This window comes from Cupressus sempervirens, chromosome 8 (genome assembly GCF_028749045.1).
Source record: "Cupressus sempervirens isolate cs-2001-9-10 chromosome 8, ASM2874904v1, whole genome shotgun sequence".
Taxonomy (NCBI): domain Eukaryota; kingdom Viridiplantae; phylum Streptophyta; class Pinopsida; order Cupressales; family Cupressaceae; genus Cupressus; species Cupressus sempervirens.
The window spans coordinates 410,952,275-410,968,522 of NC_143125.1; the positions used below are offsets into that span (position 1 = coordinate 410,952,275).

Consider the following 16,248-nt stretch of genomic DNA (forward strand, 5'->3'; position numbering starts at 1 on the left):
TTGTGATGTCTTTTCACCATCAGCAGTGCATGGGAGTTATGGTTATGAGACAGTGGCCGGTGATCTACAGAGTTGTGTTGACTGCAGGAGTTGTAGAGTGTGTGGATTCTCCATACTTGGTACAGTTTCATTCGGAAGCGTTCACCATTGTTGTAGAATTGGATTGTACATTCCGTATAGGCCAGTGGGATGCGTTGATGGTATTTATTGTGTTGGCAATTGTATTTTGGAGTTTGGTTGAGCTATAATTGTCAGTTTGATTATGGATTCCTCTTGGTTATATTGCAGAGGATATTGCAGGAGCTTGTGTTGATTGATAGCAGTATAGTTCATGACTACATTTGGGATCCAGGCGGATTGATTGGTTTATTGTTCAGCCATTGCTTGGGGACAAGCAATTTCAGGAAGGGCGGACTGTCATGTCCCCATTTTTGGAGGCAATTTGATTTAATTAATTTAATTAATTAGGTTGTCCAAAATAATGAATATTTTATGAGGATGACTAATTAATTATTTTAATTAATTAAATAAGTGGTATTAAGTTAATTATTTATAAAGTTATCAAATAAAAAAATATTAAAAGGTAACTTTATATTTAATTAATTTAATAAAGTGACTTTACAAAATATTTTATAAAGTCACTTAATAGATAAAATAAAATAATGTTCTAGAAGCTTCTCGAGAAAGTGGAGAGAAAAGAATAAATAGGCACCCCGGGCTTCATTCTAATCATCCAAATTTGTTGTTGTTGATGTTGATGTTTGTTGATGTGCATTGTGGAGCCTAAGGTTTCTGCAATAGTCACAACTGGCCATTGAGAATGAAAATCTCAATTGGTACGCAATTTTGAGGGTGTGAAATATCACTTGAATTATTGCAACTGGGAGGAAGATACTTCAGTCTTCTATTTGTGCTACATTGAGAAAAAATATTTGTGGCCATTGAGAATGAAAACTCTCAATTGGTACGCGATTTTGAGGGTGTGAAATATCACTTGAATTATTGCAGCTGGGAGGAAGATACTTTAGTCTTCTATTTGTGCTACATTGAGAAAAAATATTTGAGTACAAAAAGCAGTTCGAAAAAGCAGGCCGAAAAAACAGTTCGAAAAAAGCAGGCCAAAAAAACAGTTCGAAAAAGCAGGCCGAAAAAGCAATTCGAAAAAAGCAGGCCGAAAAAGCAGTCCGAAAAAAGCAGGCCGAAAAAGCAGGCCAAAAAAGCAGGTCCGGAAAAGCAATCCAAAAAAAAAAGCAATCCGAAAAAGCAAAGAAAATTATTACAGCCATCTACAATCAGGGGCGGCAACTAGAGAGGCGCGACTTGGGCATTTGAGGAGGTTATTTTATGTTCAGTGGTATTGCAATACATCTATTCTCAAAGGCGACTTCATATGCCAAGTCTGATGTGTATTTTCATAGTTGCCTTTCACTATAGAGTGCTGTTGTAATTGTCATTTCGTATCAAACCTATCATTCATTAATAGATATATCATTCATTTTTACATTCCTCACAATGGTATCAGCAATCCATGGCTTTAGTTGTATTTAATCATGCATGTGATTAGCGTACTGCTATAGGGGAGTATTGAAGTTAGATATTTAGGGTTGCATTAGTTTTCATTGGCAGCTGTAGGTGCATATTACTTTACCAGCAATCATCATATTTTGATATCTTTGTAAATGCCAAGAGTCTTGGCTAACTTAGTATGAATATTGTATTGGATACTCATTCTCAATTAAGGAGATACAATTGCTGGTCATTAATAGTTGTCTTTGAGCGTTAATATATCATTTTTTTTATCAGCCAGTTAGCTTGCATACCAACTGTTTGTTAAAATACCAGTTGGCTGTAGGTGATCATTTTCATGATTAGAACTCATATATGCATTCACTATTGCCAAAATTAGTTCCATATTTATGTTAGGACATTGTTTAGACAATTTGGAGTCTTTGTAAGCATTCTCTTTGAAGCAAATCGAAACAAGAATCACTGCAGCAATCTGAAAAGTTATATCAATCAGATGACCCTTGCTTGCAAAGTGTTTGACGAAATGTCAAACAACTGAAGTATAAAGATTTTTGGTGTTTGAAGAAGTTATAATCTATTGGGGTTATTACAAAAACCGTAATCTAGATTTCAAGTTCCAGAATCCCAAAGTCAGGATTCTGAATGCCAATTCTCAAATCATATTCCAGCAACCAAATGGGCACTTTGTGTTCGGAATTTCCACTTGGGAAAATCCTTAGTGTCGAAAATTCCACCGAACAAGGTGTAATCTATCCTTGTCTGTAAAACTTCCAAACTTCACCATTGTCGCTTAATTCCATCCTAACTCAACCTCCTCTATCCCAACACTTGCCTAAAATGCATTTTGATGAAAAACGAAAAGGCGAAAAAAGTGATGGAAAATCCTTAGCAACAGGAAACTCCACTGGGGAGAATCCTTAGCATTAGGAATTTACACCAACTAGGATTTTCTCAAATTTTACCTTATTTCAACTTTCCTTGGCGATTACTTGGTCTATTCTTGCTCATGATGTTGCCTTCATGCCATAAATCAATCTTTAAATGCCTTAGAGGATGGTGGAATTTGGGAGAATTAATGTGGTGGAAATTCCTTGGCATTAGGAATTCCCACTAGTGGAAAATCCTTAGCAAGGAATTTCCACCCGGAAGAATCCTTAGCTTTAGGAAATTCCCCCAAGTATGGTATGTTCACCATCCTTCTCCTATTTCTCAAACATGCAAACCTTTCTCATTTGGACTAAAATTCTATCCACCAACTTGGACTTGGGCTAAGAAGAAACCTCGGAAGGCCGCAAAACTCTCATCCAAACCCCGAACAAAACTATTTCCCAGCGAGCCAAAATTGCTCAAACTCACCCCGGACTTAGAGACTTGAAAAAATGTTGCCAACCAAAACCACCTAAGGCAACGATTCCTACTTGCTAAAGCAAAAAAATGGGGGGTCCCCATTTGCAATGGGGTGATGGTGTGAAAACGACACAACATTTCATTGGCTATATTTTGGTTGCTCCTATCTTTATTTGAAAAGGTTATTATCATTCTTATGCTCAGCATTGTATATGAAGTTCATGTTTATGCTCCTATTATCGTTCGACCTTTCATGCTAAGTTCTATGTCAAGGTTGCTGAAACTATGTCTTAGTGTTGTTCAACGTCATCATATTTTGAGTATGATTCACATATCTGCTGGGTCAACTTACTTATTCAAAGTTAATGTGGCTCCTTCTCAATTTTATTTAATATCATGGCTCTTCTGGATATTCTTTTATTGGTTCTCATTGTGCATATTTTTTAATTTATCATTTGTATACAATGAGACGTCAAGATATATGAAACAGCAAGATCATTCCTAGAAACGGCAAGCCATATGAAAAGTTATTTGTCAACCTCCACCTGGATACTTATTATTGAATCAATTCCGAAAGGCATTCTTTCGGTGTGTGCAATAGTTTTTTCATCGTGAGTCCATTCTGTTGATCAATTATTGCAGTCAAAGAATTCCTTTTGATGTTTTGAAGCTTTCTAATGATTATTGATTGTTATCTGCAAGTTCTTGTGTGAATATTCAGGTGGTCGTGGTCATTGTCTGAAAGTTCCAGATTTGGTGTGTATGTGATGGCAGCAGTATTGATTGCTCTCTGGTCATAGAAGTCATATTATTATATTCAGCAGTGTTAATCATCTTATAATAAATTCTGTTCACTGGAGTCATATTTCTCTCTACATTTTGATTGTAGTTATAAATCTTGATCAATTAGTGATCATGGAGCTTTAGTTCTATCAGAGGCAGAGACATTGTAATTATGTTTTGAAGTTTATAATAAAAGGATTGATTTTGTGGTGAGCTGGGTTGTTTCCCTCTTTGAGAAGGGTTTTACCCAGGATGCTTCTTGGTGTCTACAAGTTTTTGGCTGTTATTTATTTTTACTTCTGTGATTGCATTCCTATATTCTTCTGGTTGAAATTTTGACACATCCCCCAATGGCATCTTCTCTGAAGGAAGTATCTCTTATTGGCTTGAAATCAAGGGAAATGTCCTCGAGTCAATGAAGAAACATGGCGGACATGGGGGTAGTGCAAAGAGACATTTTGGAGGCATCCCGCTATCACTGAAATGTACCCATCTCAGAAACTCCATGATTTGGGGGGGGGGGGGGGGGGGATCTAATATTCATCTCATTTAATACTTTGAAAGACTCCATTGGTCAACGATGCCATGAAAATAATTATGGCTAAGACTTATTGCACTAAAACAAACCAAACTAACATAAATCATTGAAATAATAACACCTAGAAACATGAATTTTCTGTTCTTCAAAAGCTCTTGTTTGAAAACATACCGTACACCAAGTAGAACTCCAACAAGCTGCCTCGAACCCTCACAAAGGTGTAGCTTCCAATTTCAACTTCCAAGTTCCCAGATTACACCACCACAAGCTCTCGAATCACTGATCTCTCAAACCATTAGACAACAATCCACACTAAGCTACACTCATAAAGCTCTGTCAAGTTGTCTCATAAACCTCCTCAGGGTATGATTCCTAGAACCCAACCTAACCAAGCAACCATCCAGTTTGAGCTTTGTTTACATTGGCTTCCTAACTATCTACAAAGAACTAGACTCCTTTATCATCTTGTTCACCATTGTGAACCTCCAAAGGGTCTTCAAAAATAGCTACATTAGCTCCTTTGAGCTTTCCTTTGAAAACATTGTTCACTCAAGCGCGCAATTCCAAGTTGTGTGCCCTATTATCTTGCAATAGTAGCATTTTGACCCACTATTGTCCTTATCAGATCATTTATGATTTGATTATGATGCTACCTTTGTTTGAGGACATATTTTGGTTCTCTTCTCTTCAGCTCAGAGAGCTGAAATCATATCTTCCAACCTTCCAAAAGAAAGTTGACTAAGAGTAAAGATGATATTGCTGAAGTATGAAGATAAATTGTTAAGTAAAATAGCATTAACATCCTCACATTCACTCCACCATTGACTTTTGCTAATTGTCAATGAGGACATCTCAGATAGTTCACATGGCTTGACATAGTGTCTCTAACAATCATCTTGAAATTGAAAAGGTGAAGCTTCAAAGAAAAAATTGCATTATCTATTGTCGCTCCAAATAGGGTATTTAAATTCTCCCAAATTTCCTTAATTGGTTTTGCCAAATCTATAGATGTAACTTAGAATCAAAGACAGCAAGACCAATGTTAGCTTCTAGCTTCATCATATTTACTTTTCCATTCCAGTACTTTACTAGCATCTATAGGAAGTTTCTCCTTTCTATTTACTGTCTTCCTAGGCTCTTGTGGATCAATTACATAAGGATTTTTACTTTCTAGGTGTGGAAGTTGAAACCGGAATTATTTCACCATTAAAACTTCCATTTTCAAAAATCAAACAAACACAAATATCAATTTATAGAGTTGCTTTGAAAAAAGTGCCCACTCTAAATAGTAGAAAAAACACTAGATGATGAAAAAAATTGCAAACTATGGTTGTTGTTCTTGCAAACCATAACCACCAATCTTCAAAACTTGGTTTCAAAACCCTGGTTGTGAAATGATGATAATGATTATGGTGTTATGGATACTCATGTACATTTGAGAATTGGCACATAGTCATGTATGTGGTCGATAGGATTGGGTTATGATATTTTATTCATTTAAGATAAATTGGGGTGATGTGGTTCACTGTTAAAATGTTATTCTTATCTGCTAGATAATGGTTTGGTTCCTTGACTCTGGTTGTCTGTTTGTGGATTTGTATAGCAATGGTTTGGTTCCTTGACTCTGGTTGCCCGTTTGGCTCTTTTTGTTGATCTAGTTTTTGAGTTGTGTACAAATATCCTATTTGTTATCTTCATTGTAGGTATACTAATGCGATAATAAGTTTGCATGTTTCAATGGTCTAAAATCTTTGAGTCATATGATTGTGTGGGTTGCACCACCTATTCCTTAGAACAATGACTCAAGCATGGATTGTCTGCATCCTAGGACTTCTTAGAGTATATGCAAATTTAATCAATTGATACGGTCGGTAACCATTTGCACATCAATATGTTGCATTGGGATAAAAGGAGCGATAATTTGAGTGCATAAATGGTTATTGGGGCTTTTAGCATGTTGTTTGTCTTCTTGGCTTGGAGATCCTGGTCCAACTTTATTCTCTAGAGTCATTGGCACTGTATATGATTATGTATGAAGCATGGGTAATCTTCATCTAGGAGATGGTTATCGCAATGCAATAGATAGATAGCTAAGTAAGTGTTATGATCCAATGGGAGTTTTGGTGATGTTGGTACATCACTTGCTATGGAAGATATTTTGCAATGGTTGCGAGTGTCATGGAAAAAATTTGAATCATGATTCTTGTATACAATCAAAAAACTTTTACATTTGATTTCCATTAACAAAGATCAAAGATTTGACATCTTGGTTATCCATGGCAGACTTCTGAATTCTTCAGTGAGGTATCAGCAATAGCTTGTCAGTTTTCAAAGGTGATTCTTGGTTGAAAGGACTGTTGGTATTGTGCCATGGTGAACTATTGATTCAAGTTTGGAGTTATAGCATGAGCAAGATACATTCATCAGAGAACATGATCTCCTAGGAGAAGATTTTAGATCACATATCAGGGTGAGTTCCTAATTTCTACAATTAAAGCTTTGACGATTGTTTGTTTAATTCTTTTAGGGCCCAATTATACATGTGTAACTATGTATTTGATGAATAATTCTTAATAAATTGATATTGACAATTATGTGGAATGACTAGATTTCTAATTTGTTTGTCAATTTGCTACAACCAACCATGACTTTAAGAAAGGAATACAAGGAGAAACTATTATGAGGTCCTTTCTGAGCACACCACCCCATGCTTTCCAACTTGTCTGTCAATTTGCTGCTACCAACCATGAGGTTAGCAAAAAAGTACAATGAAGAAGAAACTCTTATGAAGTCCTCTTCCAAGCACACCACTTCATGGTGGTGACGGATAGTCCCATAAGGCTAATGGAGTCCAAGTGGTGCCCTGCCCTTGAGCTTAGAAAAGAAGAATGCTCTAGACACCCTATTGTGACTTCCTCATCAACCTCAATGATTATTGATTAATGCGATCTCAATTATAGACAGCAAATCACGTGGCACAAGTAGGGAGAGAAGGTAGAAGTGTTCTCACTAGGTACACCACCTCGTGAAGGATGGATGGTGGAACGCCACATGAGACGAAGAGGGATAGCATATTGGCCCTTCGACCTAGAAGTACAAGGAAGAAGAAACTGTTATGATGTCCTCTTCCAAGCACACCACTTCATGGTGGTGACAGATAGTCCCATGAGGCCAATGGGGTGCAAGTAGTGCCCTAAGCTTAAGGATGCTTTGGACACCCTATTGTGACTTCCCCATCAAGCTCAACAATTATTGATTAATGGGAGCCTGAGTTAAATTGTAGCACCAAGGATAAGGAGCCATTTGCTCTAGTTTCCACCATCAAGAAGTGGATGCATTACCTTGTGAGGAAGAAGACCATGTTTCATACAAAATCATACGCCCCAACAATACTTGTAAGCACAAAACAAGTTGCAGTAGTCTAAGCATTATAAATGGATGGGATTGATTCCATTGGCAATTCCATCATGTGGTCAAGCATATATATGGACTCACAAACAAGGTGGCTGATATACTATCCAAGCCACCTTTTTCATCTGCATTAAGTAGCTTCCCCAACTTGGAGCTTTTCTTTGTTGAGTGTCTGTAAAAGTTTATGAGAACAACAAATTTCAGCAAGGTGTACCAGACTATACATGGTGAGCAATATGCAGAAATTGAGCCTCACCAAAAATACTTCCTACACAATGGATTTCTATATAAAGCAGTTAGGCAGGGCCAGTAAACCCAACAATCAGATCTTAAGATTGTGCCAGCCATTGCCCATGTCTACGATGCACTAGGAAAGCATCTCTATGAATTTTGTCAGAGTTCTTCCCAATGCTAAGCAAGACATTGATTATATTTTTGTAGTGTGGACCATTTCGGCAAGATGTGTGCGTTGCTTGCTTGTAAAAAGACATTACCATGGAATAATGCAACAAAGCTTTTCTTAATCACATGACAATACATTTGGTATTCCTAAAGCATCACACAAGATAAAGATTCCCGACTCTTGAGCAAATTTTTGGTGCATATTGTGGGAGAGAATGAAAATGAAAATTAAACAGTGCACCACTTTCCAATAACTAACAGGTGGGGTGAAGAAAGTTATGAGAAGAACTTTGGTACATCCATTAAGGGGTTATAATCAAAAGTATCCCACGGTTGGAAATACTAATGTGGTGCATATCAAGCATCATACAGCAAAGTTGTTCATTCTTTATTGAATCTTTTGCATTTGAGGTATGTTTTGCTTTTATGCCTCCAAATCCACTTGATATTTGTTTTTTGAAAATGGAACTCTGAGGTTGACAAAGGTCCCATGTTTATGAGGAAAGTAAGGCAAAGCCACCACTGCTGTAAACCTGAACCTGGAAATATTAACTACAGCCAATACACAAATATGAACTAAAATATATAACAGGAACATGAATCTGCTTCTATGTTGTTTCTCACAAAAAAATACTTGTAAAAACAAAAGAATTAAAATCGGTTCAAGCATCACCAATAAATAAAACAGCCCAAGCTCTTCAGTGAGCCACCCCTACTGGAGAAGCCGACAGCTCCTCCCTTGCAATTCCAGGGGGAACCTTCTTCATTCCAAAGAACCCTTATAAACGATTATACAGCTTCATATGACAGGGAGGGGCAGGGAACAGAAAAGGAAATCTGTGGGCAATAAACTTCCTAATTGAGCAATCACCCTCAATCTAGGACTGACTGATCATTGTCTATTTATTTAGCGACGTTGTGCAACAAATCCTCATACTTCTAACAAGGTGCTAATTGTCCTTTATTTTAGAAACTCCTATAAACATGCTAAATGCCCCTTTCTTTTAGAAACCTGTCTGAAGTGCAAAATGCCCCTTTCTTTTAGAAAATCCTATGAAAATGCTAAATACTCCTCTATTTTAGGTATTCAATCTATTTAACTATGGGCACAGATCCTAACTAAACTTCTAATTCAGTACAACTGTCCTTCATTTTAGGGAGATGAAGCTCATCTATTATTGACTGACTTTGGCTTGCTGCCAGTTCATTATAATACTACTCCTCTTCTTTTAGAGTAAAAAAAACTATTTTAAAAAATGAAAGCAAATGCAGAATAAGTAAAAGCATTGACAGAACAAACTAGACCATAAAATCCACTCATGTTTACAAGATATACTTCAGTTCAACAAGAACGATTCCTTTCCCAAATATGTCATTTTAAAGATAACAAGAGCATGAAATAGTCAAACATCAAACAGTAAAGAATACAATGCATAGAAGTATGCTTCTCATTTGAAGAAATACTGAGTTGTAATAGCAAATTTCTCAAAAAAAGTTAATTTGTAAAATATGTCCAACCAAATTTGAATTATTTGCAGTCGAAGATTTCTTATTGCTTACTACACATTTTTTCATCTTAAGATTTCCCCTGCACATAAGCTTAATTTCCCTGTCAATAATTTCCCCCATGCTGATCATAACACAGTTTAAGTGTAAGAACATGTAGAAAAGAACTAATGCACATCGTAACTGAGAACAAGAACTAACAACACGAAGTATCTTTAATTCATGCCAGGCTAATTAAAACTTGCAAAAAAAATAACTATATAACCATTCTGATCTCTCACCTGTAACCTCCCATGAGCAGCAGACAAGGATTTTGCTGCTCCTGAAAGTGATTGAAGTAAAGTTGCAAGCTTCTCCTCTCTAGCTTTTACTTCTTGTGACATTTCTTTCAATGACAACAAAGAACACCCAAGTCTCTGTCTGTGCAGTTCCAGCTTTCTATACATGGCTTCCACTTCATCTGAACGGGAAAGAGACTCCTTTCGCACCTGAGCATAATATTGCGGCTCCACTAAAGAGTAAACTTATAAATTAAAAATCCAAATAAACTGACTTTTATGCTTTCATTCTGTCTCCCACTCTTCCTGACACAAAATTAAGTATTTCCTTACTTTCCTATGTGAGAAATAGACATGAAATACAATAAATGACCAGGTTCCGATGAAATTTCAGTACAAAATCAAACCATACTTTGAAGAAGTTCCATAATTAGCAAGGTCAAACAAAAATGCACTCAGCAGACTGACAAAAATCTAGATCCGCCTAAAAGTTGCCATGACTGAACATTTTGTTTAAACATTACCCTTTCGAGTGGAATAGGAATTAACTCCACAACCCCATTTTATATGATCTCCTCTTATATTAATAACAGAAATAAATATGCAGCATGAATGCTGGATAGTTTCAGTTTGACTTGAGGTTTTGGAGAGTTAAAAGTCAAACAACCTTGTGTCCTCAATATTGTGGAGTTAATCCATTTAAATATAGCTATATTTTACTGAATTGAGACTAATTTTGCCTTCAGATACGTCACAAGTGATTAGGGAAAAAATTCTTCAGACCAGCAGCAAACTAAAAATCAACTAGTCATGCTATTGCCCAACCAAGAATTTAAAAAGTTTCTGGTTATAGCTAATGCTGTGGTTGAAAAACTTGGAAAATCAGTAGATCAAAATTTTGACTTGGACTTGAGACTTACAAAAACTTAACAGATTGAAAAGAATGCAAAAGCAAGTAAAATAAACTTAAATAACCTGGAAAATAGTGTTAAACAGTTAAAAGCATAAGAAATTAAATTAATTCTTGCATAGCTAAAAAAATTGTTCAAAATTTGTTCAGGATGGAAAATAATTAAAAGAGATTTAAAGATTTTTTGAAAAAAATGCTTTTAAGATATAGCTAGAGAATTTAGAGAGTACTTAGGAAAACTTGGCAAGTACTCACAAATAACTCAACAGCAAATTGTATGGTGTGTAGCTTCCTATATAACTCAAGTTGTCAAATGGTTTAGCAGGTTCTTAAACTATAGTTAGTGCACAAGCAATTAGAAGCTAGTAAAGATTGTTGAAGTTTGTAGCTGTGATAGAGATCTTTATCTTTGCACTTATAAAATGGAGATATGTTTGTTATGACCGTTATGGTCACCTTCAGCTGAAAGAAACATTTGTGAGAATAAATATGTAAATATCATATAAAAACACGTATCATATGTCATGCGAAGAGGCATACGTATGAAAACGTGTAGTGTTAAGTTGTTAACGTGTGGAAAAATCAAGGGTCTTATTTTTGGGACTCAAAGAAACCTTCATGTGAAAGATGAAGAGTCTTATGATATCTATTTATGTTATTGCTTGGTATATTGTAAATCAATGAAGTGAAAGCCTTGTACCATGAACATTTCTTGATCAATAAAAGAAATGTTTTGTTGGTGTGGCTGGGCTTTTCCCTTCAAGTGGAAGGGTTTTCCCAGGACAAATGTTTTGTGACCTTCATGTATTGTTTATGCTCTATTATTGCTGTTTATCTATATTTCTAAGCCAAGACGCTAACATGGTATCAGAGCCAAGATAGTTATCAGCAGTATAGGAGTGCTAAAGTTATGGTCTTATTGTGAGGTTTGTAGCTCAAAAGTATTTTTACTCTGCCAATTAAGAGGGAGTGTTGAATTCTCATATAGAAGCAAAATGGATATTTGCAGCTCTGCATTTGTTTTTGGATTCTCAATTCCAGCTATCTTATGGTTCTCTACTAAGAAAATTTCAACTCTCTGAGCCAAGATGTTACCACAGATTTGCATGGAGGGTCTGAGAGGCGTATTTCTGTCCACATCAAACCAACCAATGAGTGGATCGTGATCATTTGTTTCACTGACTGAATCTAGCAAATTTGGCGTGGTCAATTCAGCCAATGGAATTGTAGAATGAATGAAGAAATTCGGAGGTTGTGCAGCCAATAATGGTGGCTTCCAGGTCCTGCCAGAGGGCGGATTCATCCTTGCCGTCTGTCAAATTTTGGGAGGAGACAGAGCAGAGATGGCCAAAGAGGAGGCCATCGTAGTCCACATTTGATATGATGAAGCATTTCATTTTCATTGCCAGTGCTGGCATTTTCTCCACTAGAGGATCCACCATTGCAATGTTCTGCCCTCAGAATCTTATGGATTCGTATGTACAACTGAAAATTGTCTGTTGTGAATATTATTTGCCTGAGTTTAATCTAATCGGCCTTCCAAAAGCTTTGAAAGTAACATTGTTATGGAGCTAAACCGCGCGCGCGCGCACACACACACACACACATATATGTGTTCACTTGAGTTCTGCTTCTAGAAATGTGGAACAGTGCCTTCAACTGCTGGAGCATTTTGCATTGGCTTGGTTTGTTGTTCGAGCATTGATGTTGAGCATCGTTGAACGTGAATCAAACCATTTTGACACTCTCAGACTTCATGGAGCCCCATGTCTGCATCGTCGATGGTGGAAATGTGTGATATGAGAACATACGACATCATGTTGTGTACTCAGCATCATTCCAAAATTGCAGTTCAAGTAGATGATGGCCCTTGTGTGATCTATGTTGGTAACCGTTTTCTCTTTCATTTGGTATCTTTTTTAACTGTTGAATCTTCGATGACATGGCATCATTTTCTATAGCCCATTTTGTATTGTGGAAGTTGTGCTGTGCTGTTTCTTCATTTATCATCAAGAATCATTCTTTATATAAATGCATATGTCTAGAATATGTTTATGTGGCAGAAAAATCATATTCTGGAACAAGTCTTCTTTGTCAGGTGAAAGGCTCCTGTTTGAAACGTTGGGTGAAAGGCTCTTGCTTCAGCCTCTGGATCCTAGTTGAGGCTATATGCTTTAGATCGTTCATTGGAGACACTTTCACATACTGGAAAAGAGCATTGGTGGTTCCACTATATAGGGGAGACCTCGGCAACACAGAGTTTACCACAACGGTATTTGCAACACTTACAGATTGGATTTTAAAATATGTATTGCAAGAATCTTCGATGGGTATTATTGACAGGAATGGCTTTCGTTTTGTTGAGATTTACAGACTTATCTGATAAATATATTCTTATCTTAATCCCAGAAATAAGGAATATAGATAGATCAAAATGGTGAATGCTTGATAATAAAAGAATTATATTTTCAACAGACTGAGCAAGGTGACTGTGATCACAATTTATATTTTCTGCAGACTAACCAAGGTGACTGCAACCCCAATTTGACTGAGCTAGTGCACTACACGGTGGCCTGAGACTTAATCGATCTCTGCAGAAGACGGTGAAGACTGATGTAATGATGTGTTCAATGTCTTTGCAGAAATCTGAGAGCATGTATAAGTATATAGATGGGGAGCCATGTCCCTGATGAGGAGTGACTCCACCGTGGAGTTGTGTCCCATCAGGTACGTGGCTCCCAGTGACAAACAAACAAATTCCTTAAACAAAAATCGTCAGCCAAAACTCAGTTGAACATGTAATTTGTCGGTCAAACAAATATTTAGTCAATCGGTGATATTGGATGGTATGAAATATATGATATATAATATTTTAGCAATATATATATATCAATTTTACTTTAATATCATATGTAAAAAATAATACTCTAATATATTGAAAACATTAAGATAATATATTACACAAATATATTTATCTTTCAATAATAGTTTTATCTTGATTGAACTAACACATCAACACTCCATCTTAGTTTAGAAGGATAAACACATTAAAATAGAACACCATTGGTAATATTTAGAAATCACACATCAAGGAAATCTTTGATCAAAAGACTTCCATAATATCATTTGGACATTGACCTATCAGAATGTCAACATGACATTCACCAAGTACACTTTTAATATCATATTAGGTAACATGGGTATTGGCCTATCCAAACATCAATCAAATGATATTCACTAAGTACTCAATGTAATGGCCTATCAAAGCATCAACTAAATGATATTCAATGCAGTAATGGCCTATCAGAATATCAAGGCAAGTACTTTTCATTTATCTATACAAGCAACTTACAAACAGTAGATTAAATGACATCTAACACTTAGTTGTTGATTTATAAGATAAAGCCTTTCATGGTCTATTTCAACATTTACACAAAATGCATATCATGATTTAAGTTACTGTATGATCGTCACCTTTCAATAACTTCTGCAAATACAAGTGATAATTATTTGGAATTTGTCACTTCCTCATGACGTACATAGGGGACGGCTCATACATGCATGATATCAAACATTCACATGAAGTCACCATGGATACTGTCATGTGGTGTTGTCATGAAACATATTAAAAAATAAGCTTTCACCTCAAACTTATCTCTCATAGACAAGAATGTAAAACAAAGGATTGCACTTGGAAATTCTTCTTCACAAAGAAACATTAACCTTTTGACCTCCTTATCAAGGTTACAAATAAAGTGTCAAAACTCCATCTGAATCTGATATCAACTTTTTTGGCCTCTTAGTACAAGGTTCTCTCCGATGAAGTATCAAAATCCCTCTGAATCTATTATCATTCTTCTAACCTCCTAGCAACAAGTCATGTCGTGCTTCCCTAGTTCAATAGGTGTCCTAATAGCATAAGGCCTTCTAGCTTACGTACATGAAACTTTATCCCATGACTCATAGTCCTTTAACTGCTATACTTTATGATCACTGGAGAATCCATCTCAACATGGTCTACTCCCTCTGAATCAATACAACCAAGATCATCAAAAGTTTGACTGAAGCATATTTTCAATCTGCTCCCTCTCTTTGTCCAAGGCTGCCTCTAATGAACTGTCAGACTCCCTCTTACTATAGAAGGATACTCATAATCTCAATCATCAAAGATATTTACTTCAAGGGCCTTACTTTATCCGGCATGATCATTAGATGACTGATGAATTCTCAATCAAAAACTTCTTTAGAGCTACCATCATAAGATTGAGTTCTGCACAATATTTGGTAGCATGTGTGAAGTACCAACCTTTTTTTCCTGAAAGAACATATCCAAAGACAAAGGAAAAAGGAACATGGCAAATAACTCTATAAGATAAATAGGAATATAAAAAGAAATTGATGGCAACAAGCAAATAAAAGAAATACTCAAGCGACAATGAAAATACTTTATCTCATTATTCAAAAGCAAACACTCGTCAATATCTTTCTTGATGCAAGTTGCTATGATGAAAATCCATATCTAATTCAGTTATGAAAGACCCACATGATATCACATGCCTTGAATTAGCAAAAACATCCTCCAACACATACAAGTGTCAATACCTTAGGGCAAGCAAAGAAGCTACTAGCTTAACCCTTGGTTCCTTCTCATGGCAACATAAGACCAATCTCCTTTCTTCATGCTATGAAAATTGCCTCTAATGAAGACAATCAATGTTGCACAACCATTCACACACGATATTGACAAATACTTTATGTTGGTTTATAACAACCTAAATCTATGTACAAACTAAGTATTGGAACCACCACTACTGTCGTCACCAGTACACAGAGGTATGATTCGTGGAGAATATCAAGCATCACCACCTGAAGTTGTTTAATCACAACACTATTAATGTTGTCTTTAAAATGCGAATTGTATGCTTGTCAACTCTTATTTGCTTCTTAACCTGTTGAGAAATCTGGATCAATATTAGAGAGAACTTGATAATCTTTTTATTCTAGACTGCCTCAGAATTTTATCACAGACTTGATACCACTTCTATCTCTCAGACTTTATCAATTATATTTATCTGAGGCTGTGACTAATAATATAAGTTATGTTTACTGTCAATGTATATATTACCGGTATGATGAAATACTAAATCAAATTCTGAATCAATGTTCTGAAACAATACTTTGAATATCTTCAAATAATAAATTGAAAGACTGCTGTGAATGACAGTATTACCGCTGTGATTGATATGTCATTACAAGCATCTTTGAACTCATATATATATGAGTATTGTAGTCAAGTCCACTAAGGGGCATGAATCCATCGTGGCTTATGCCACAGGGAGTCATGGCCCTTCATGACCTTCTCCATATTACTTTCAATAAGGACATTGTTTCAAGGTAGATCGCAATAATGAATTTATCGGGTATAATATGAATTAGATCATGGAATAGTTATGACACCCGATAAGGGTTATAAGAATGCTTAAACATACTGCAGTTTTAAGCAGATGTTTATTTATTACTAAATGTTTCCTTTCAATATATATTTG

At 36.0% G+C, this 16,248-nt stretch overlaps 1 protein-coding gene across 5 annotated transcripts in view; it reads right to left on the reverse strand.

Moving 5' to 3' along the window:
* Positions 1-16,248, reverse strand: part of LOC149543011 (UV radiation resistance-associated protein) — an 81,095-nt gene that overhangs the window by 49,540 nt on the left and 15,307 nt on the right. For all 5 annotated transcript variants that reach the window (XM_089797943.1, XM_089797941.1, XM_089797942.1 and 2 more), the window contains exon 2: positions 9,796-10,002. In XM_089797943.1, coding sequence (XP_089654069.1) covers positions 9,796-10,002 — 207 coding nt within the window. The remainder of the gene's footprint in view (positions 1-9,795; positions 10,003-16,248) is intronic.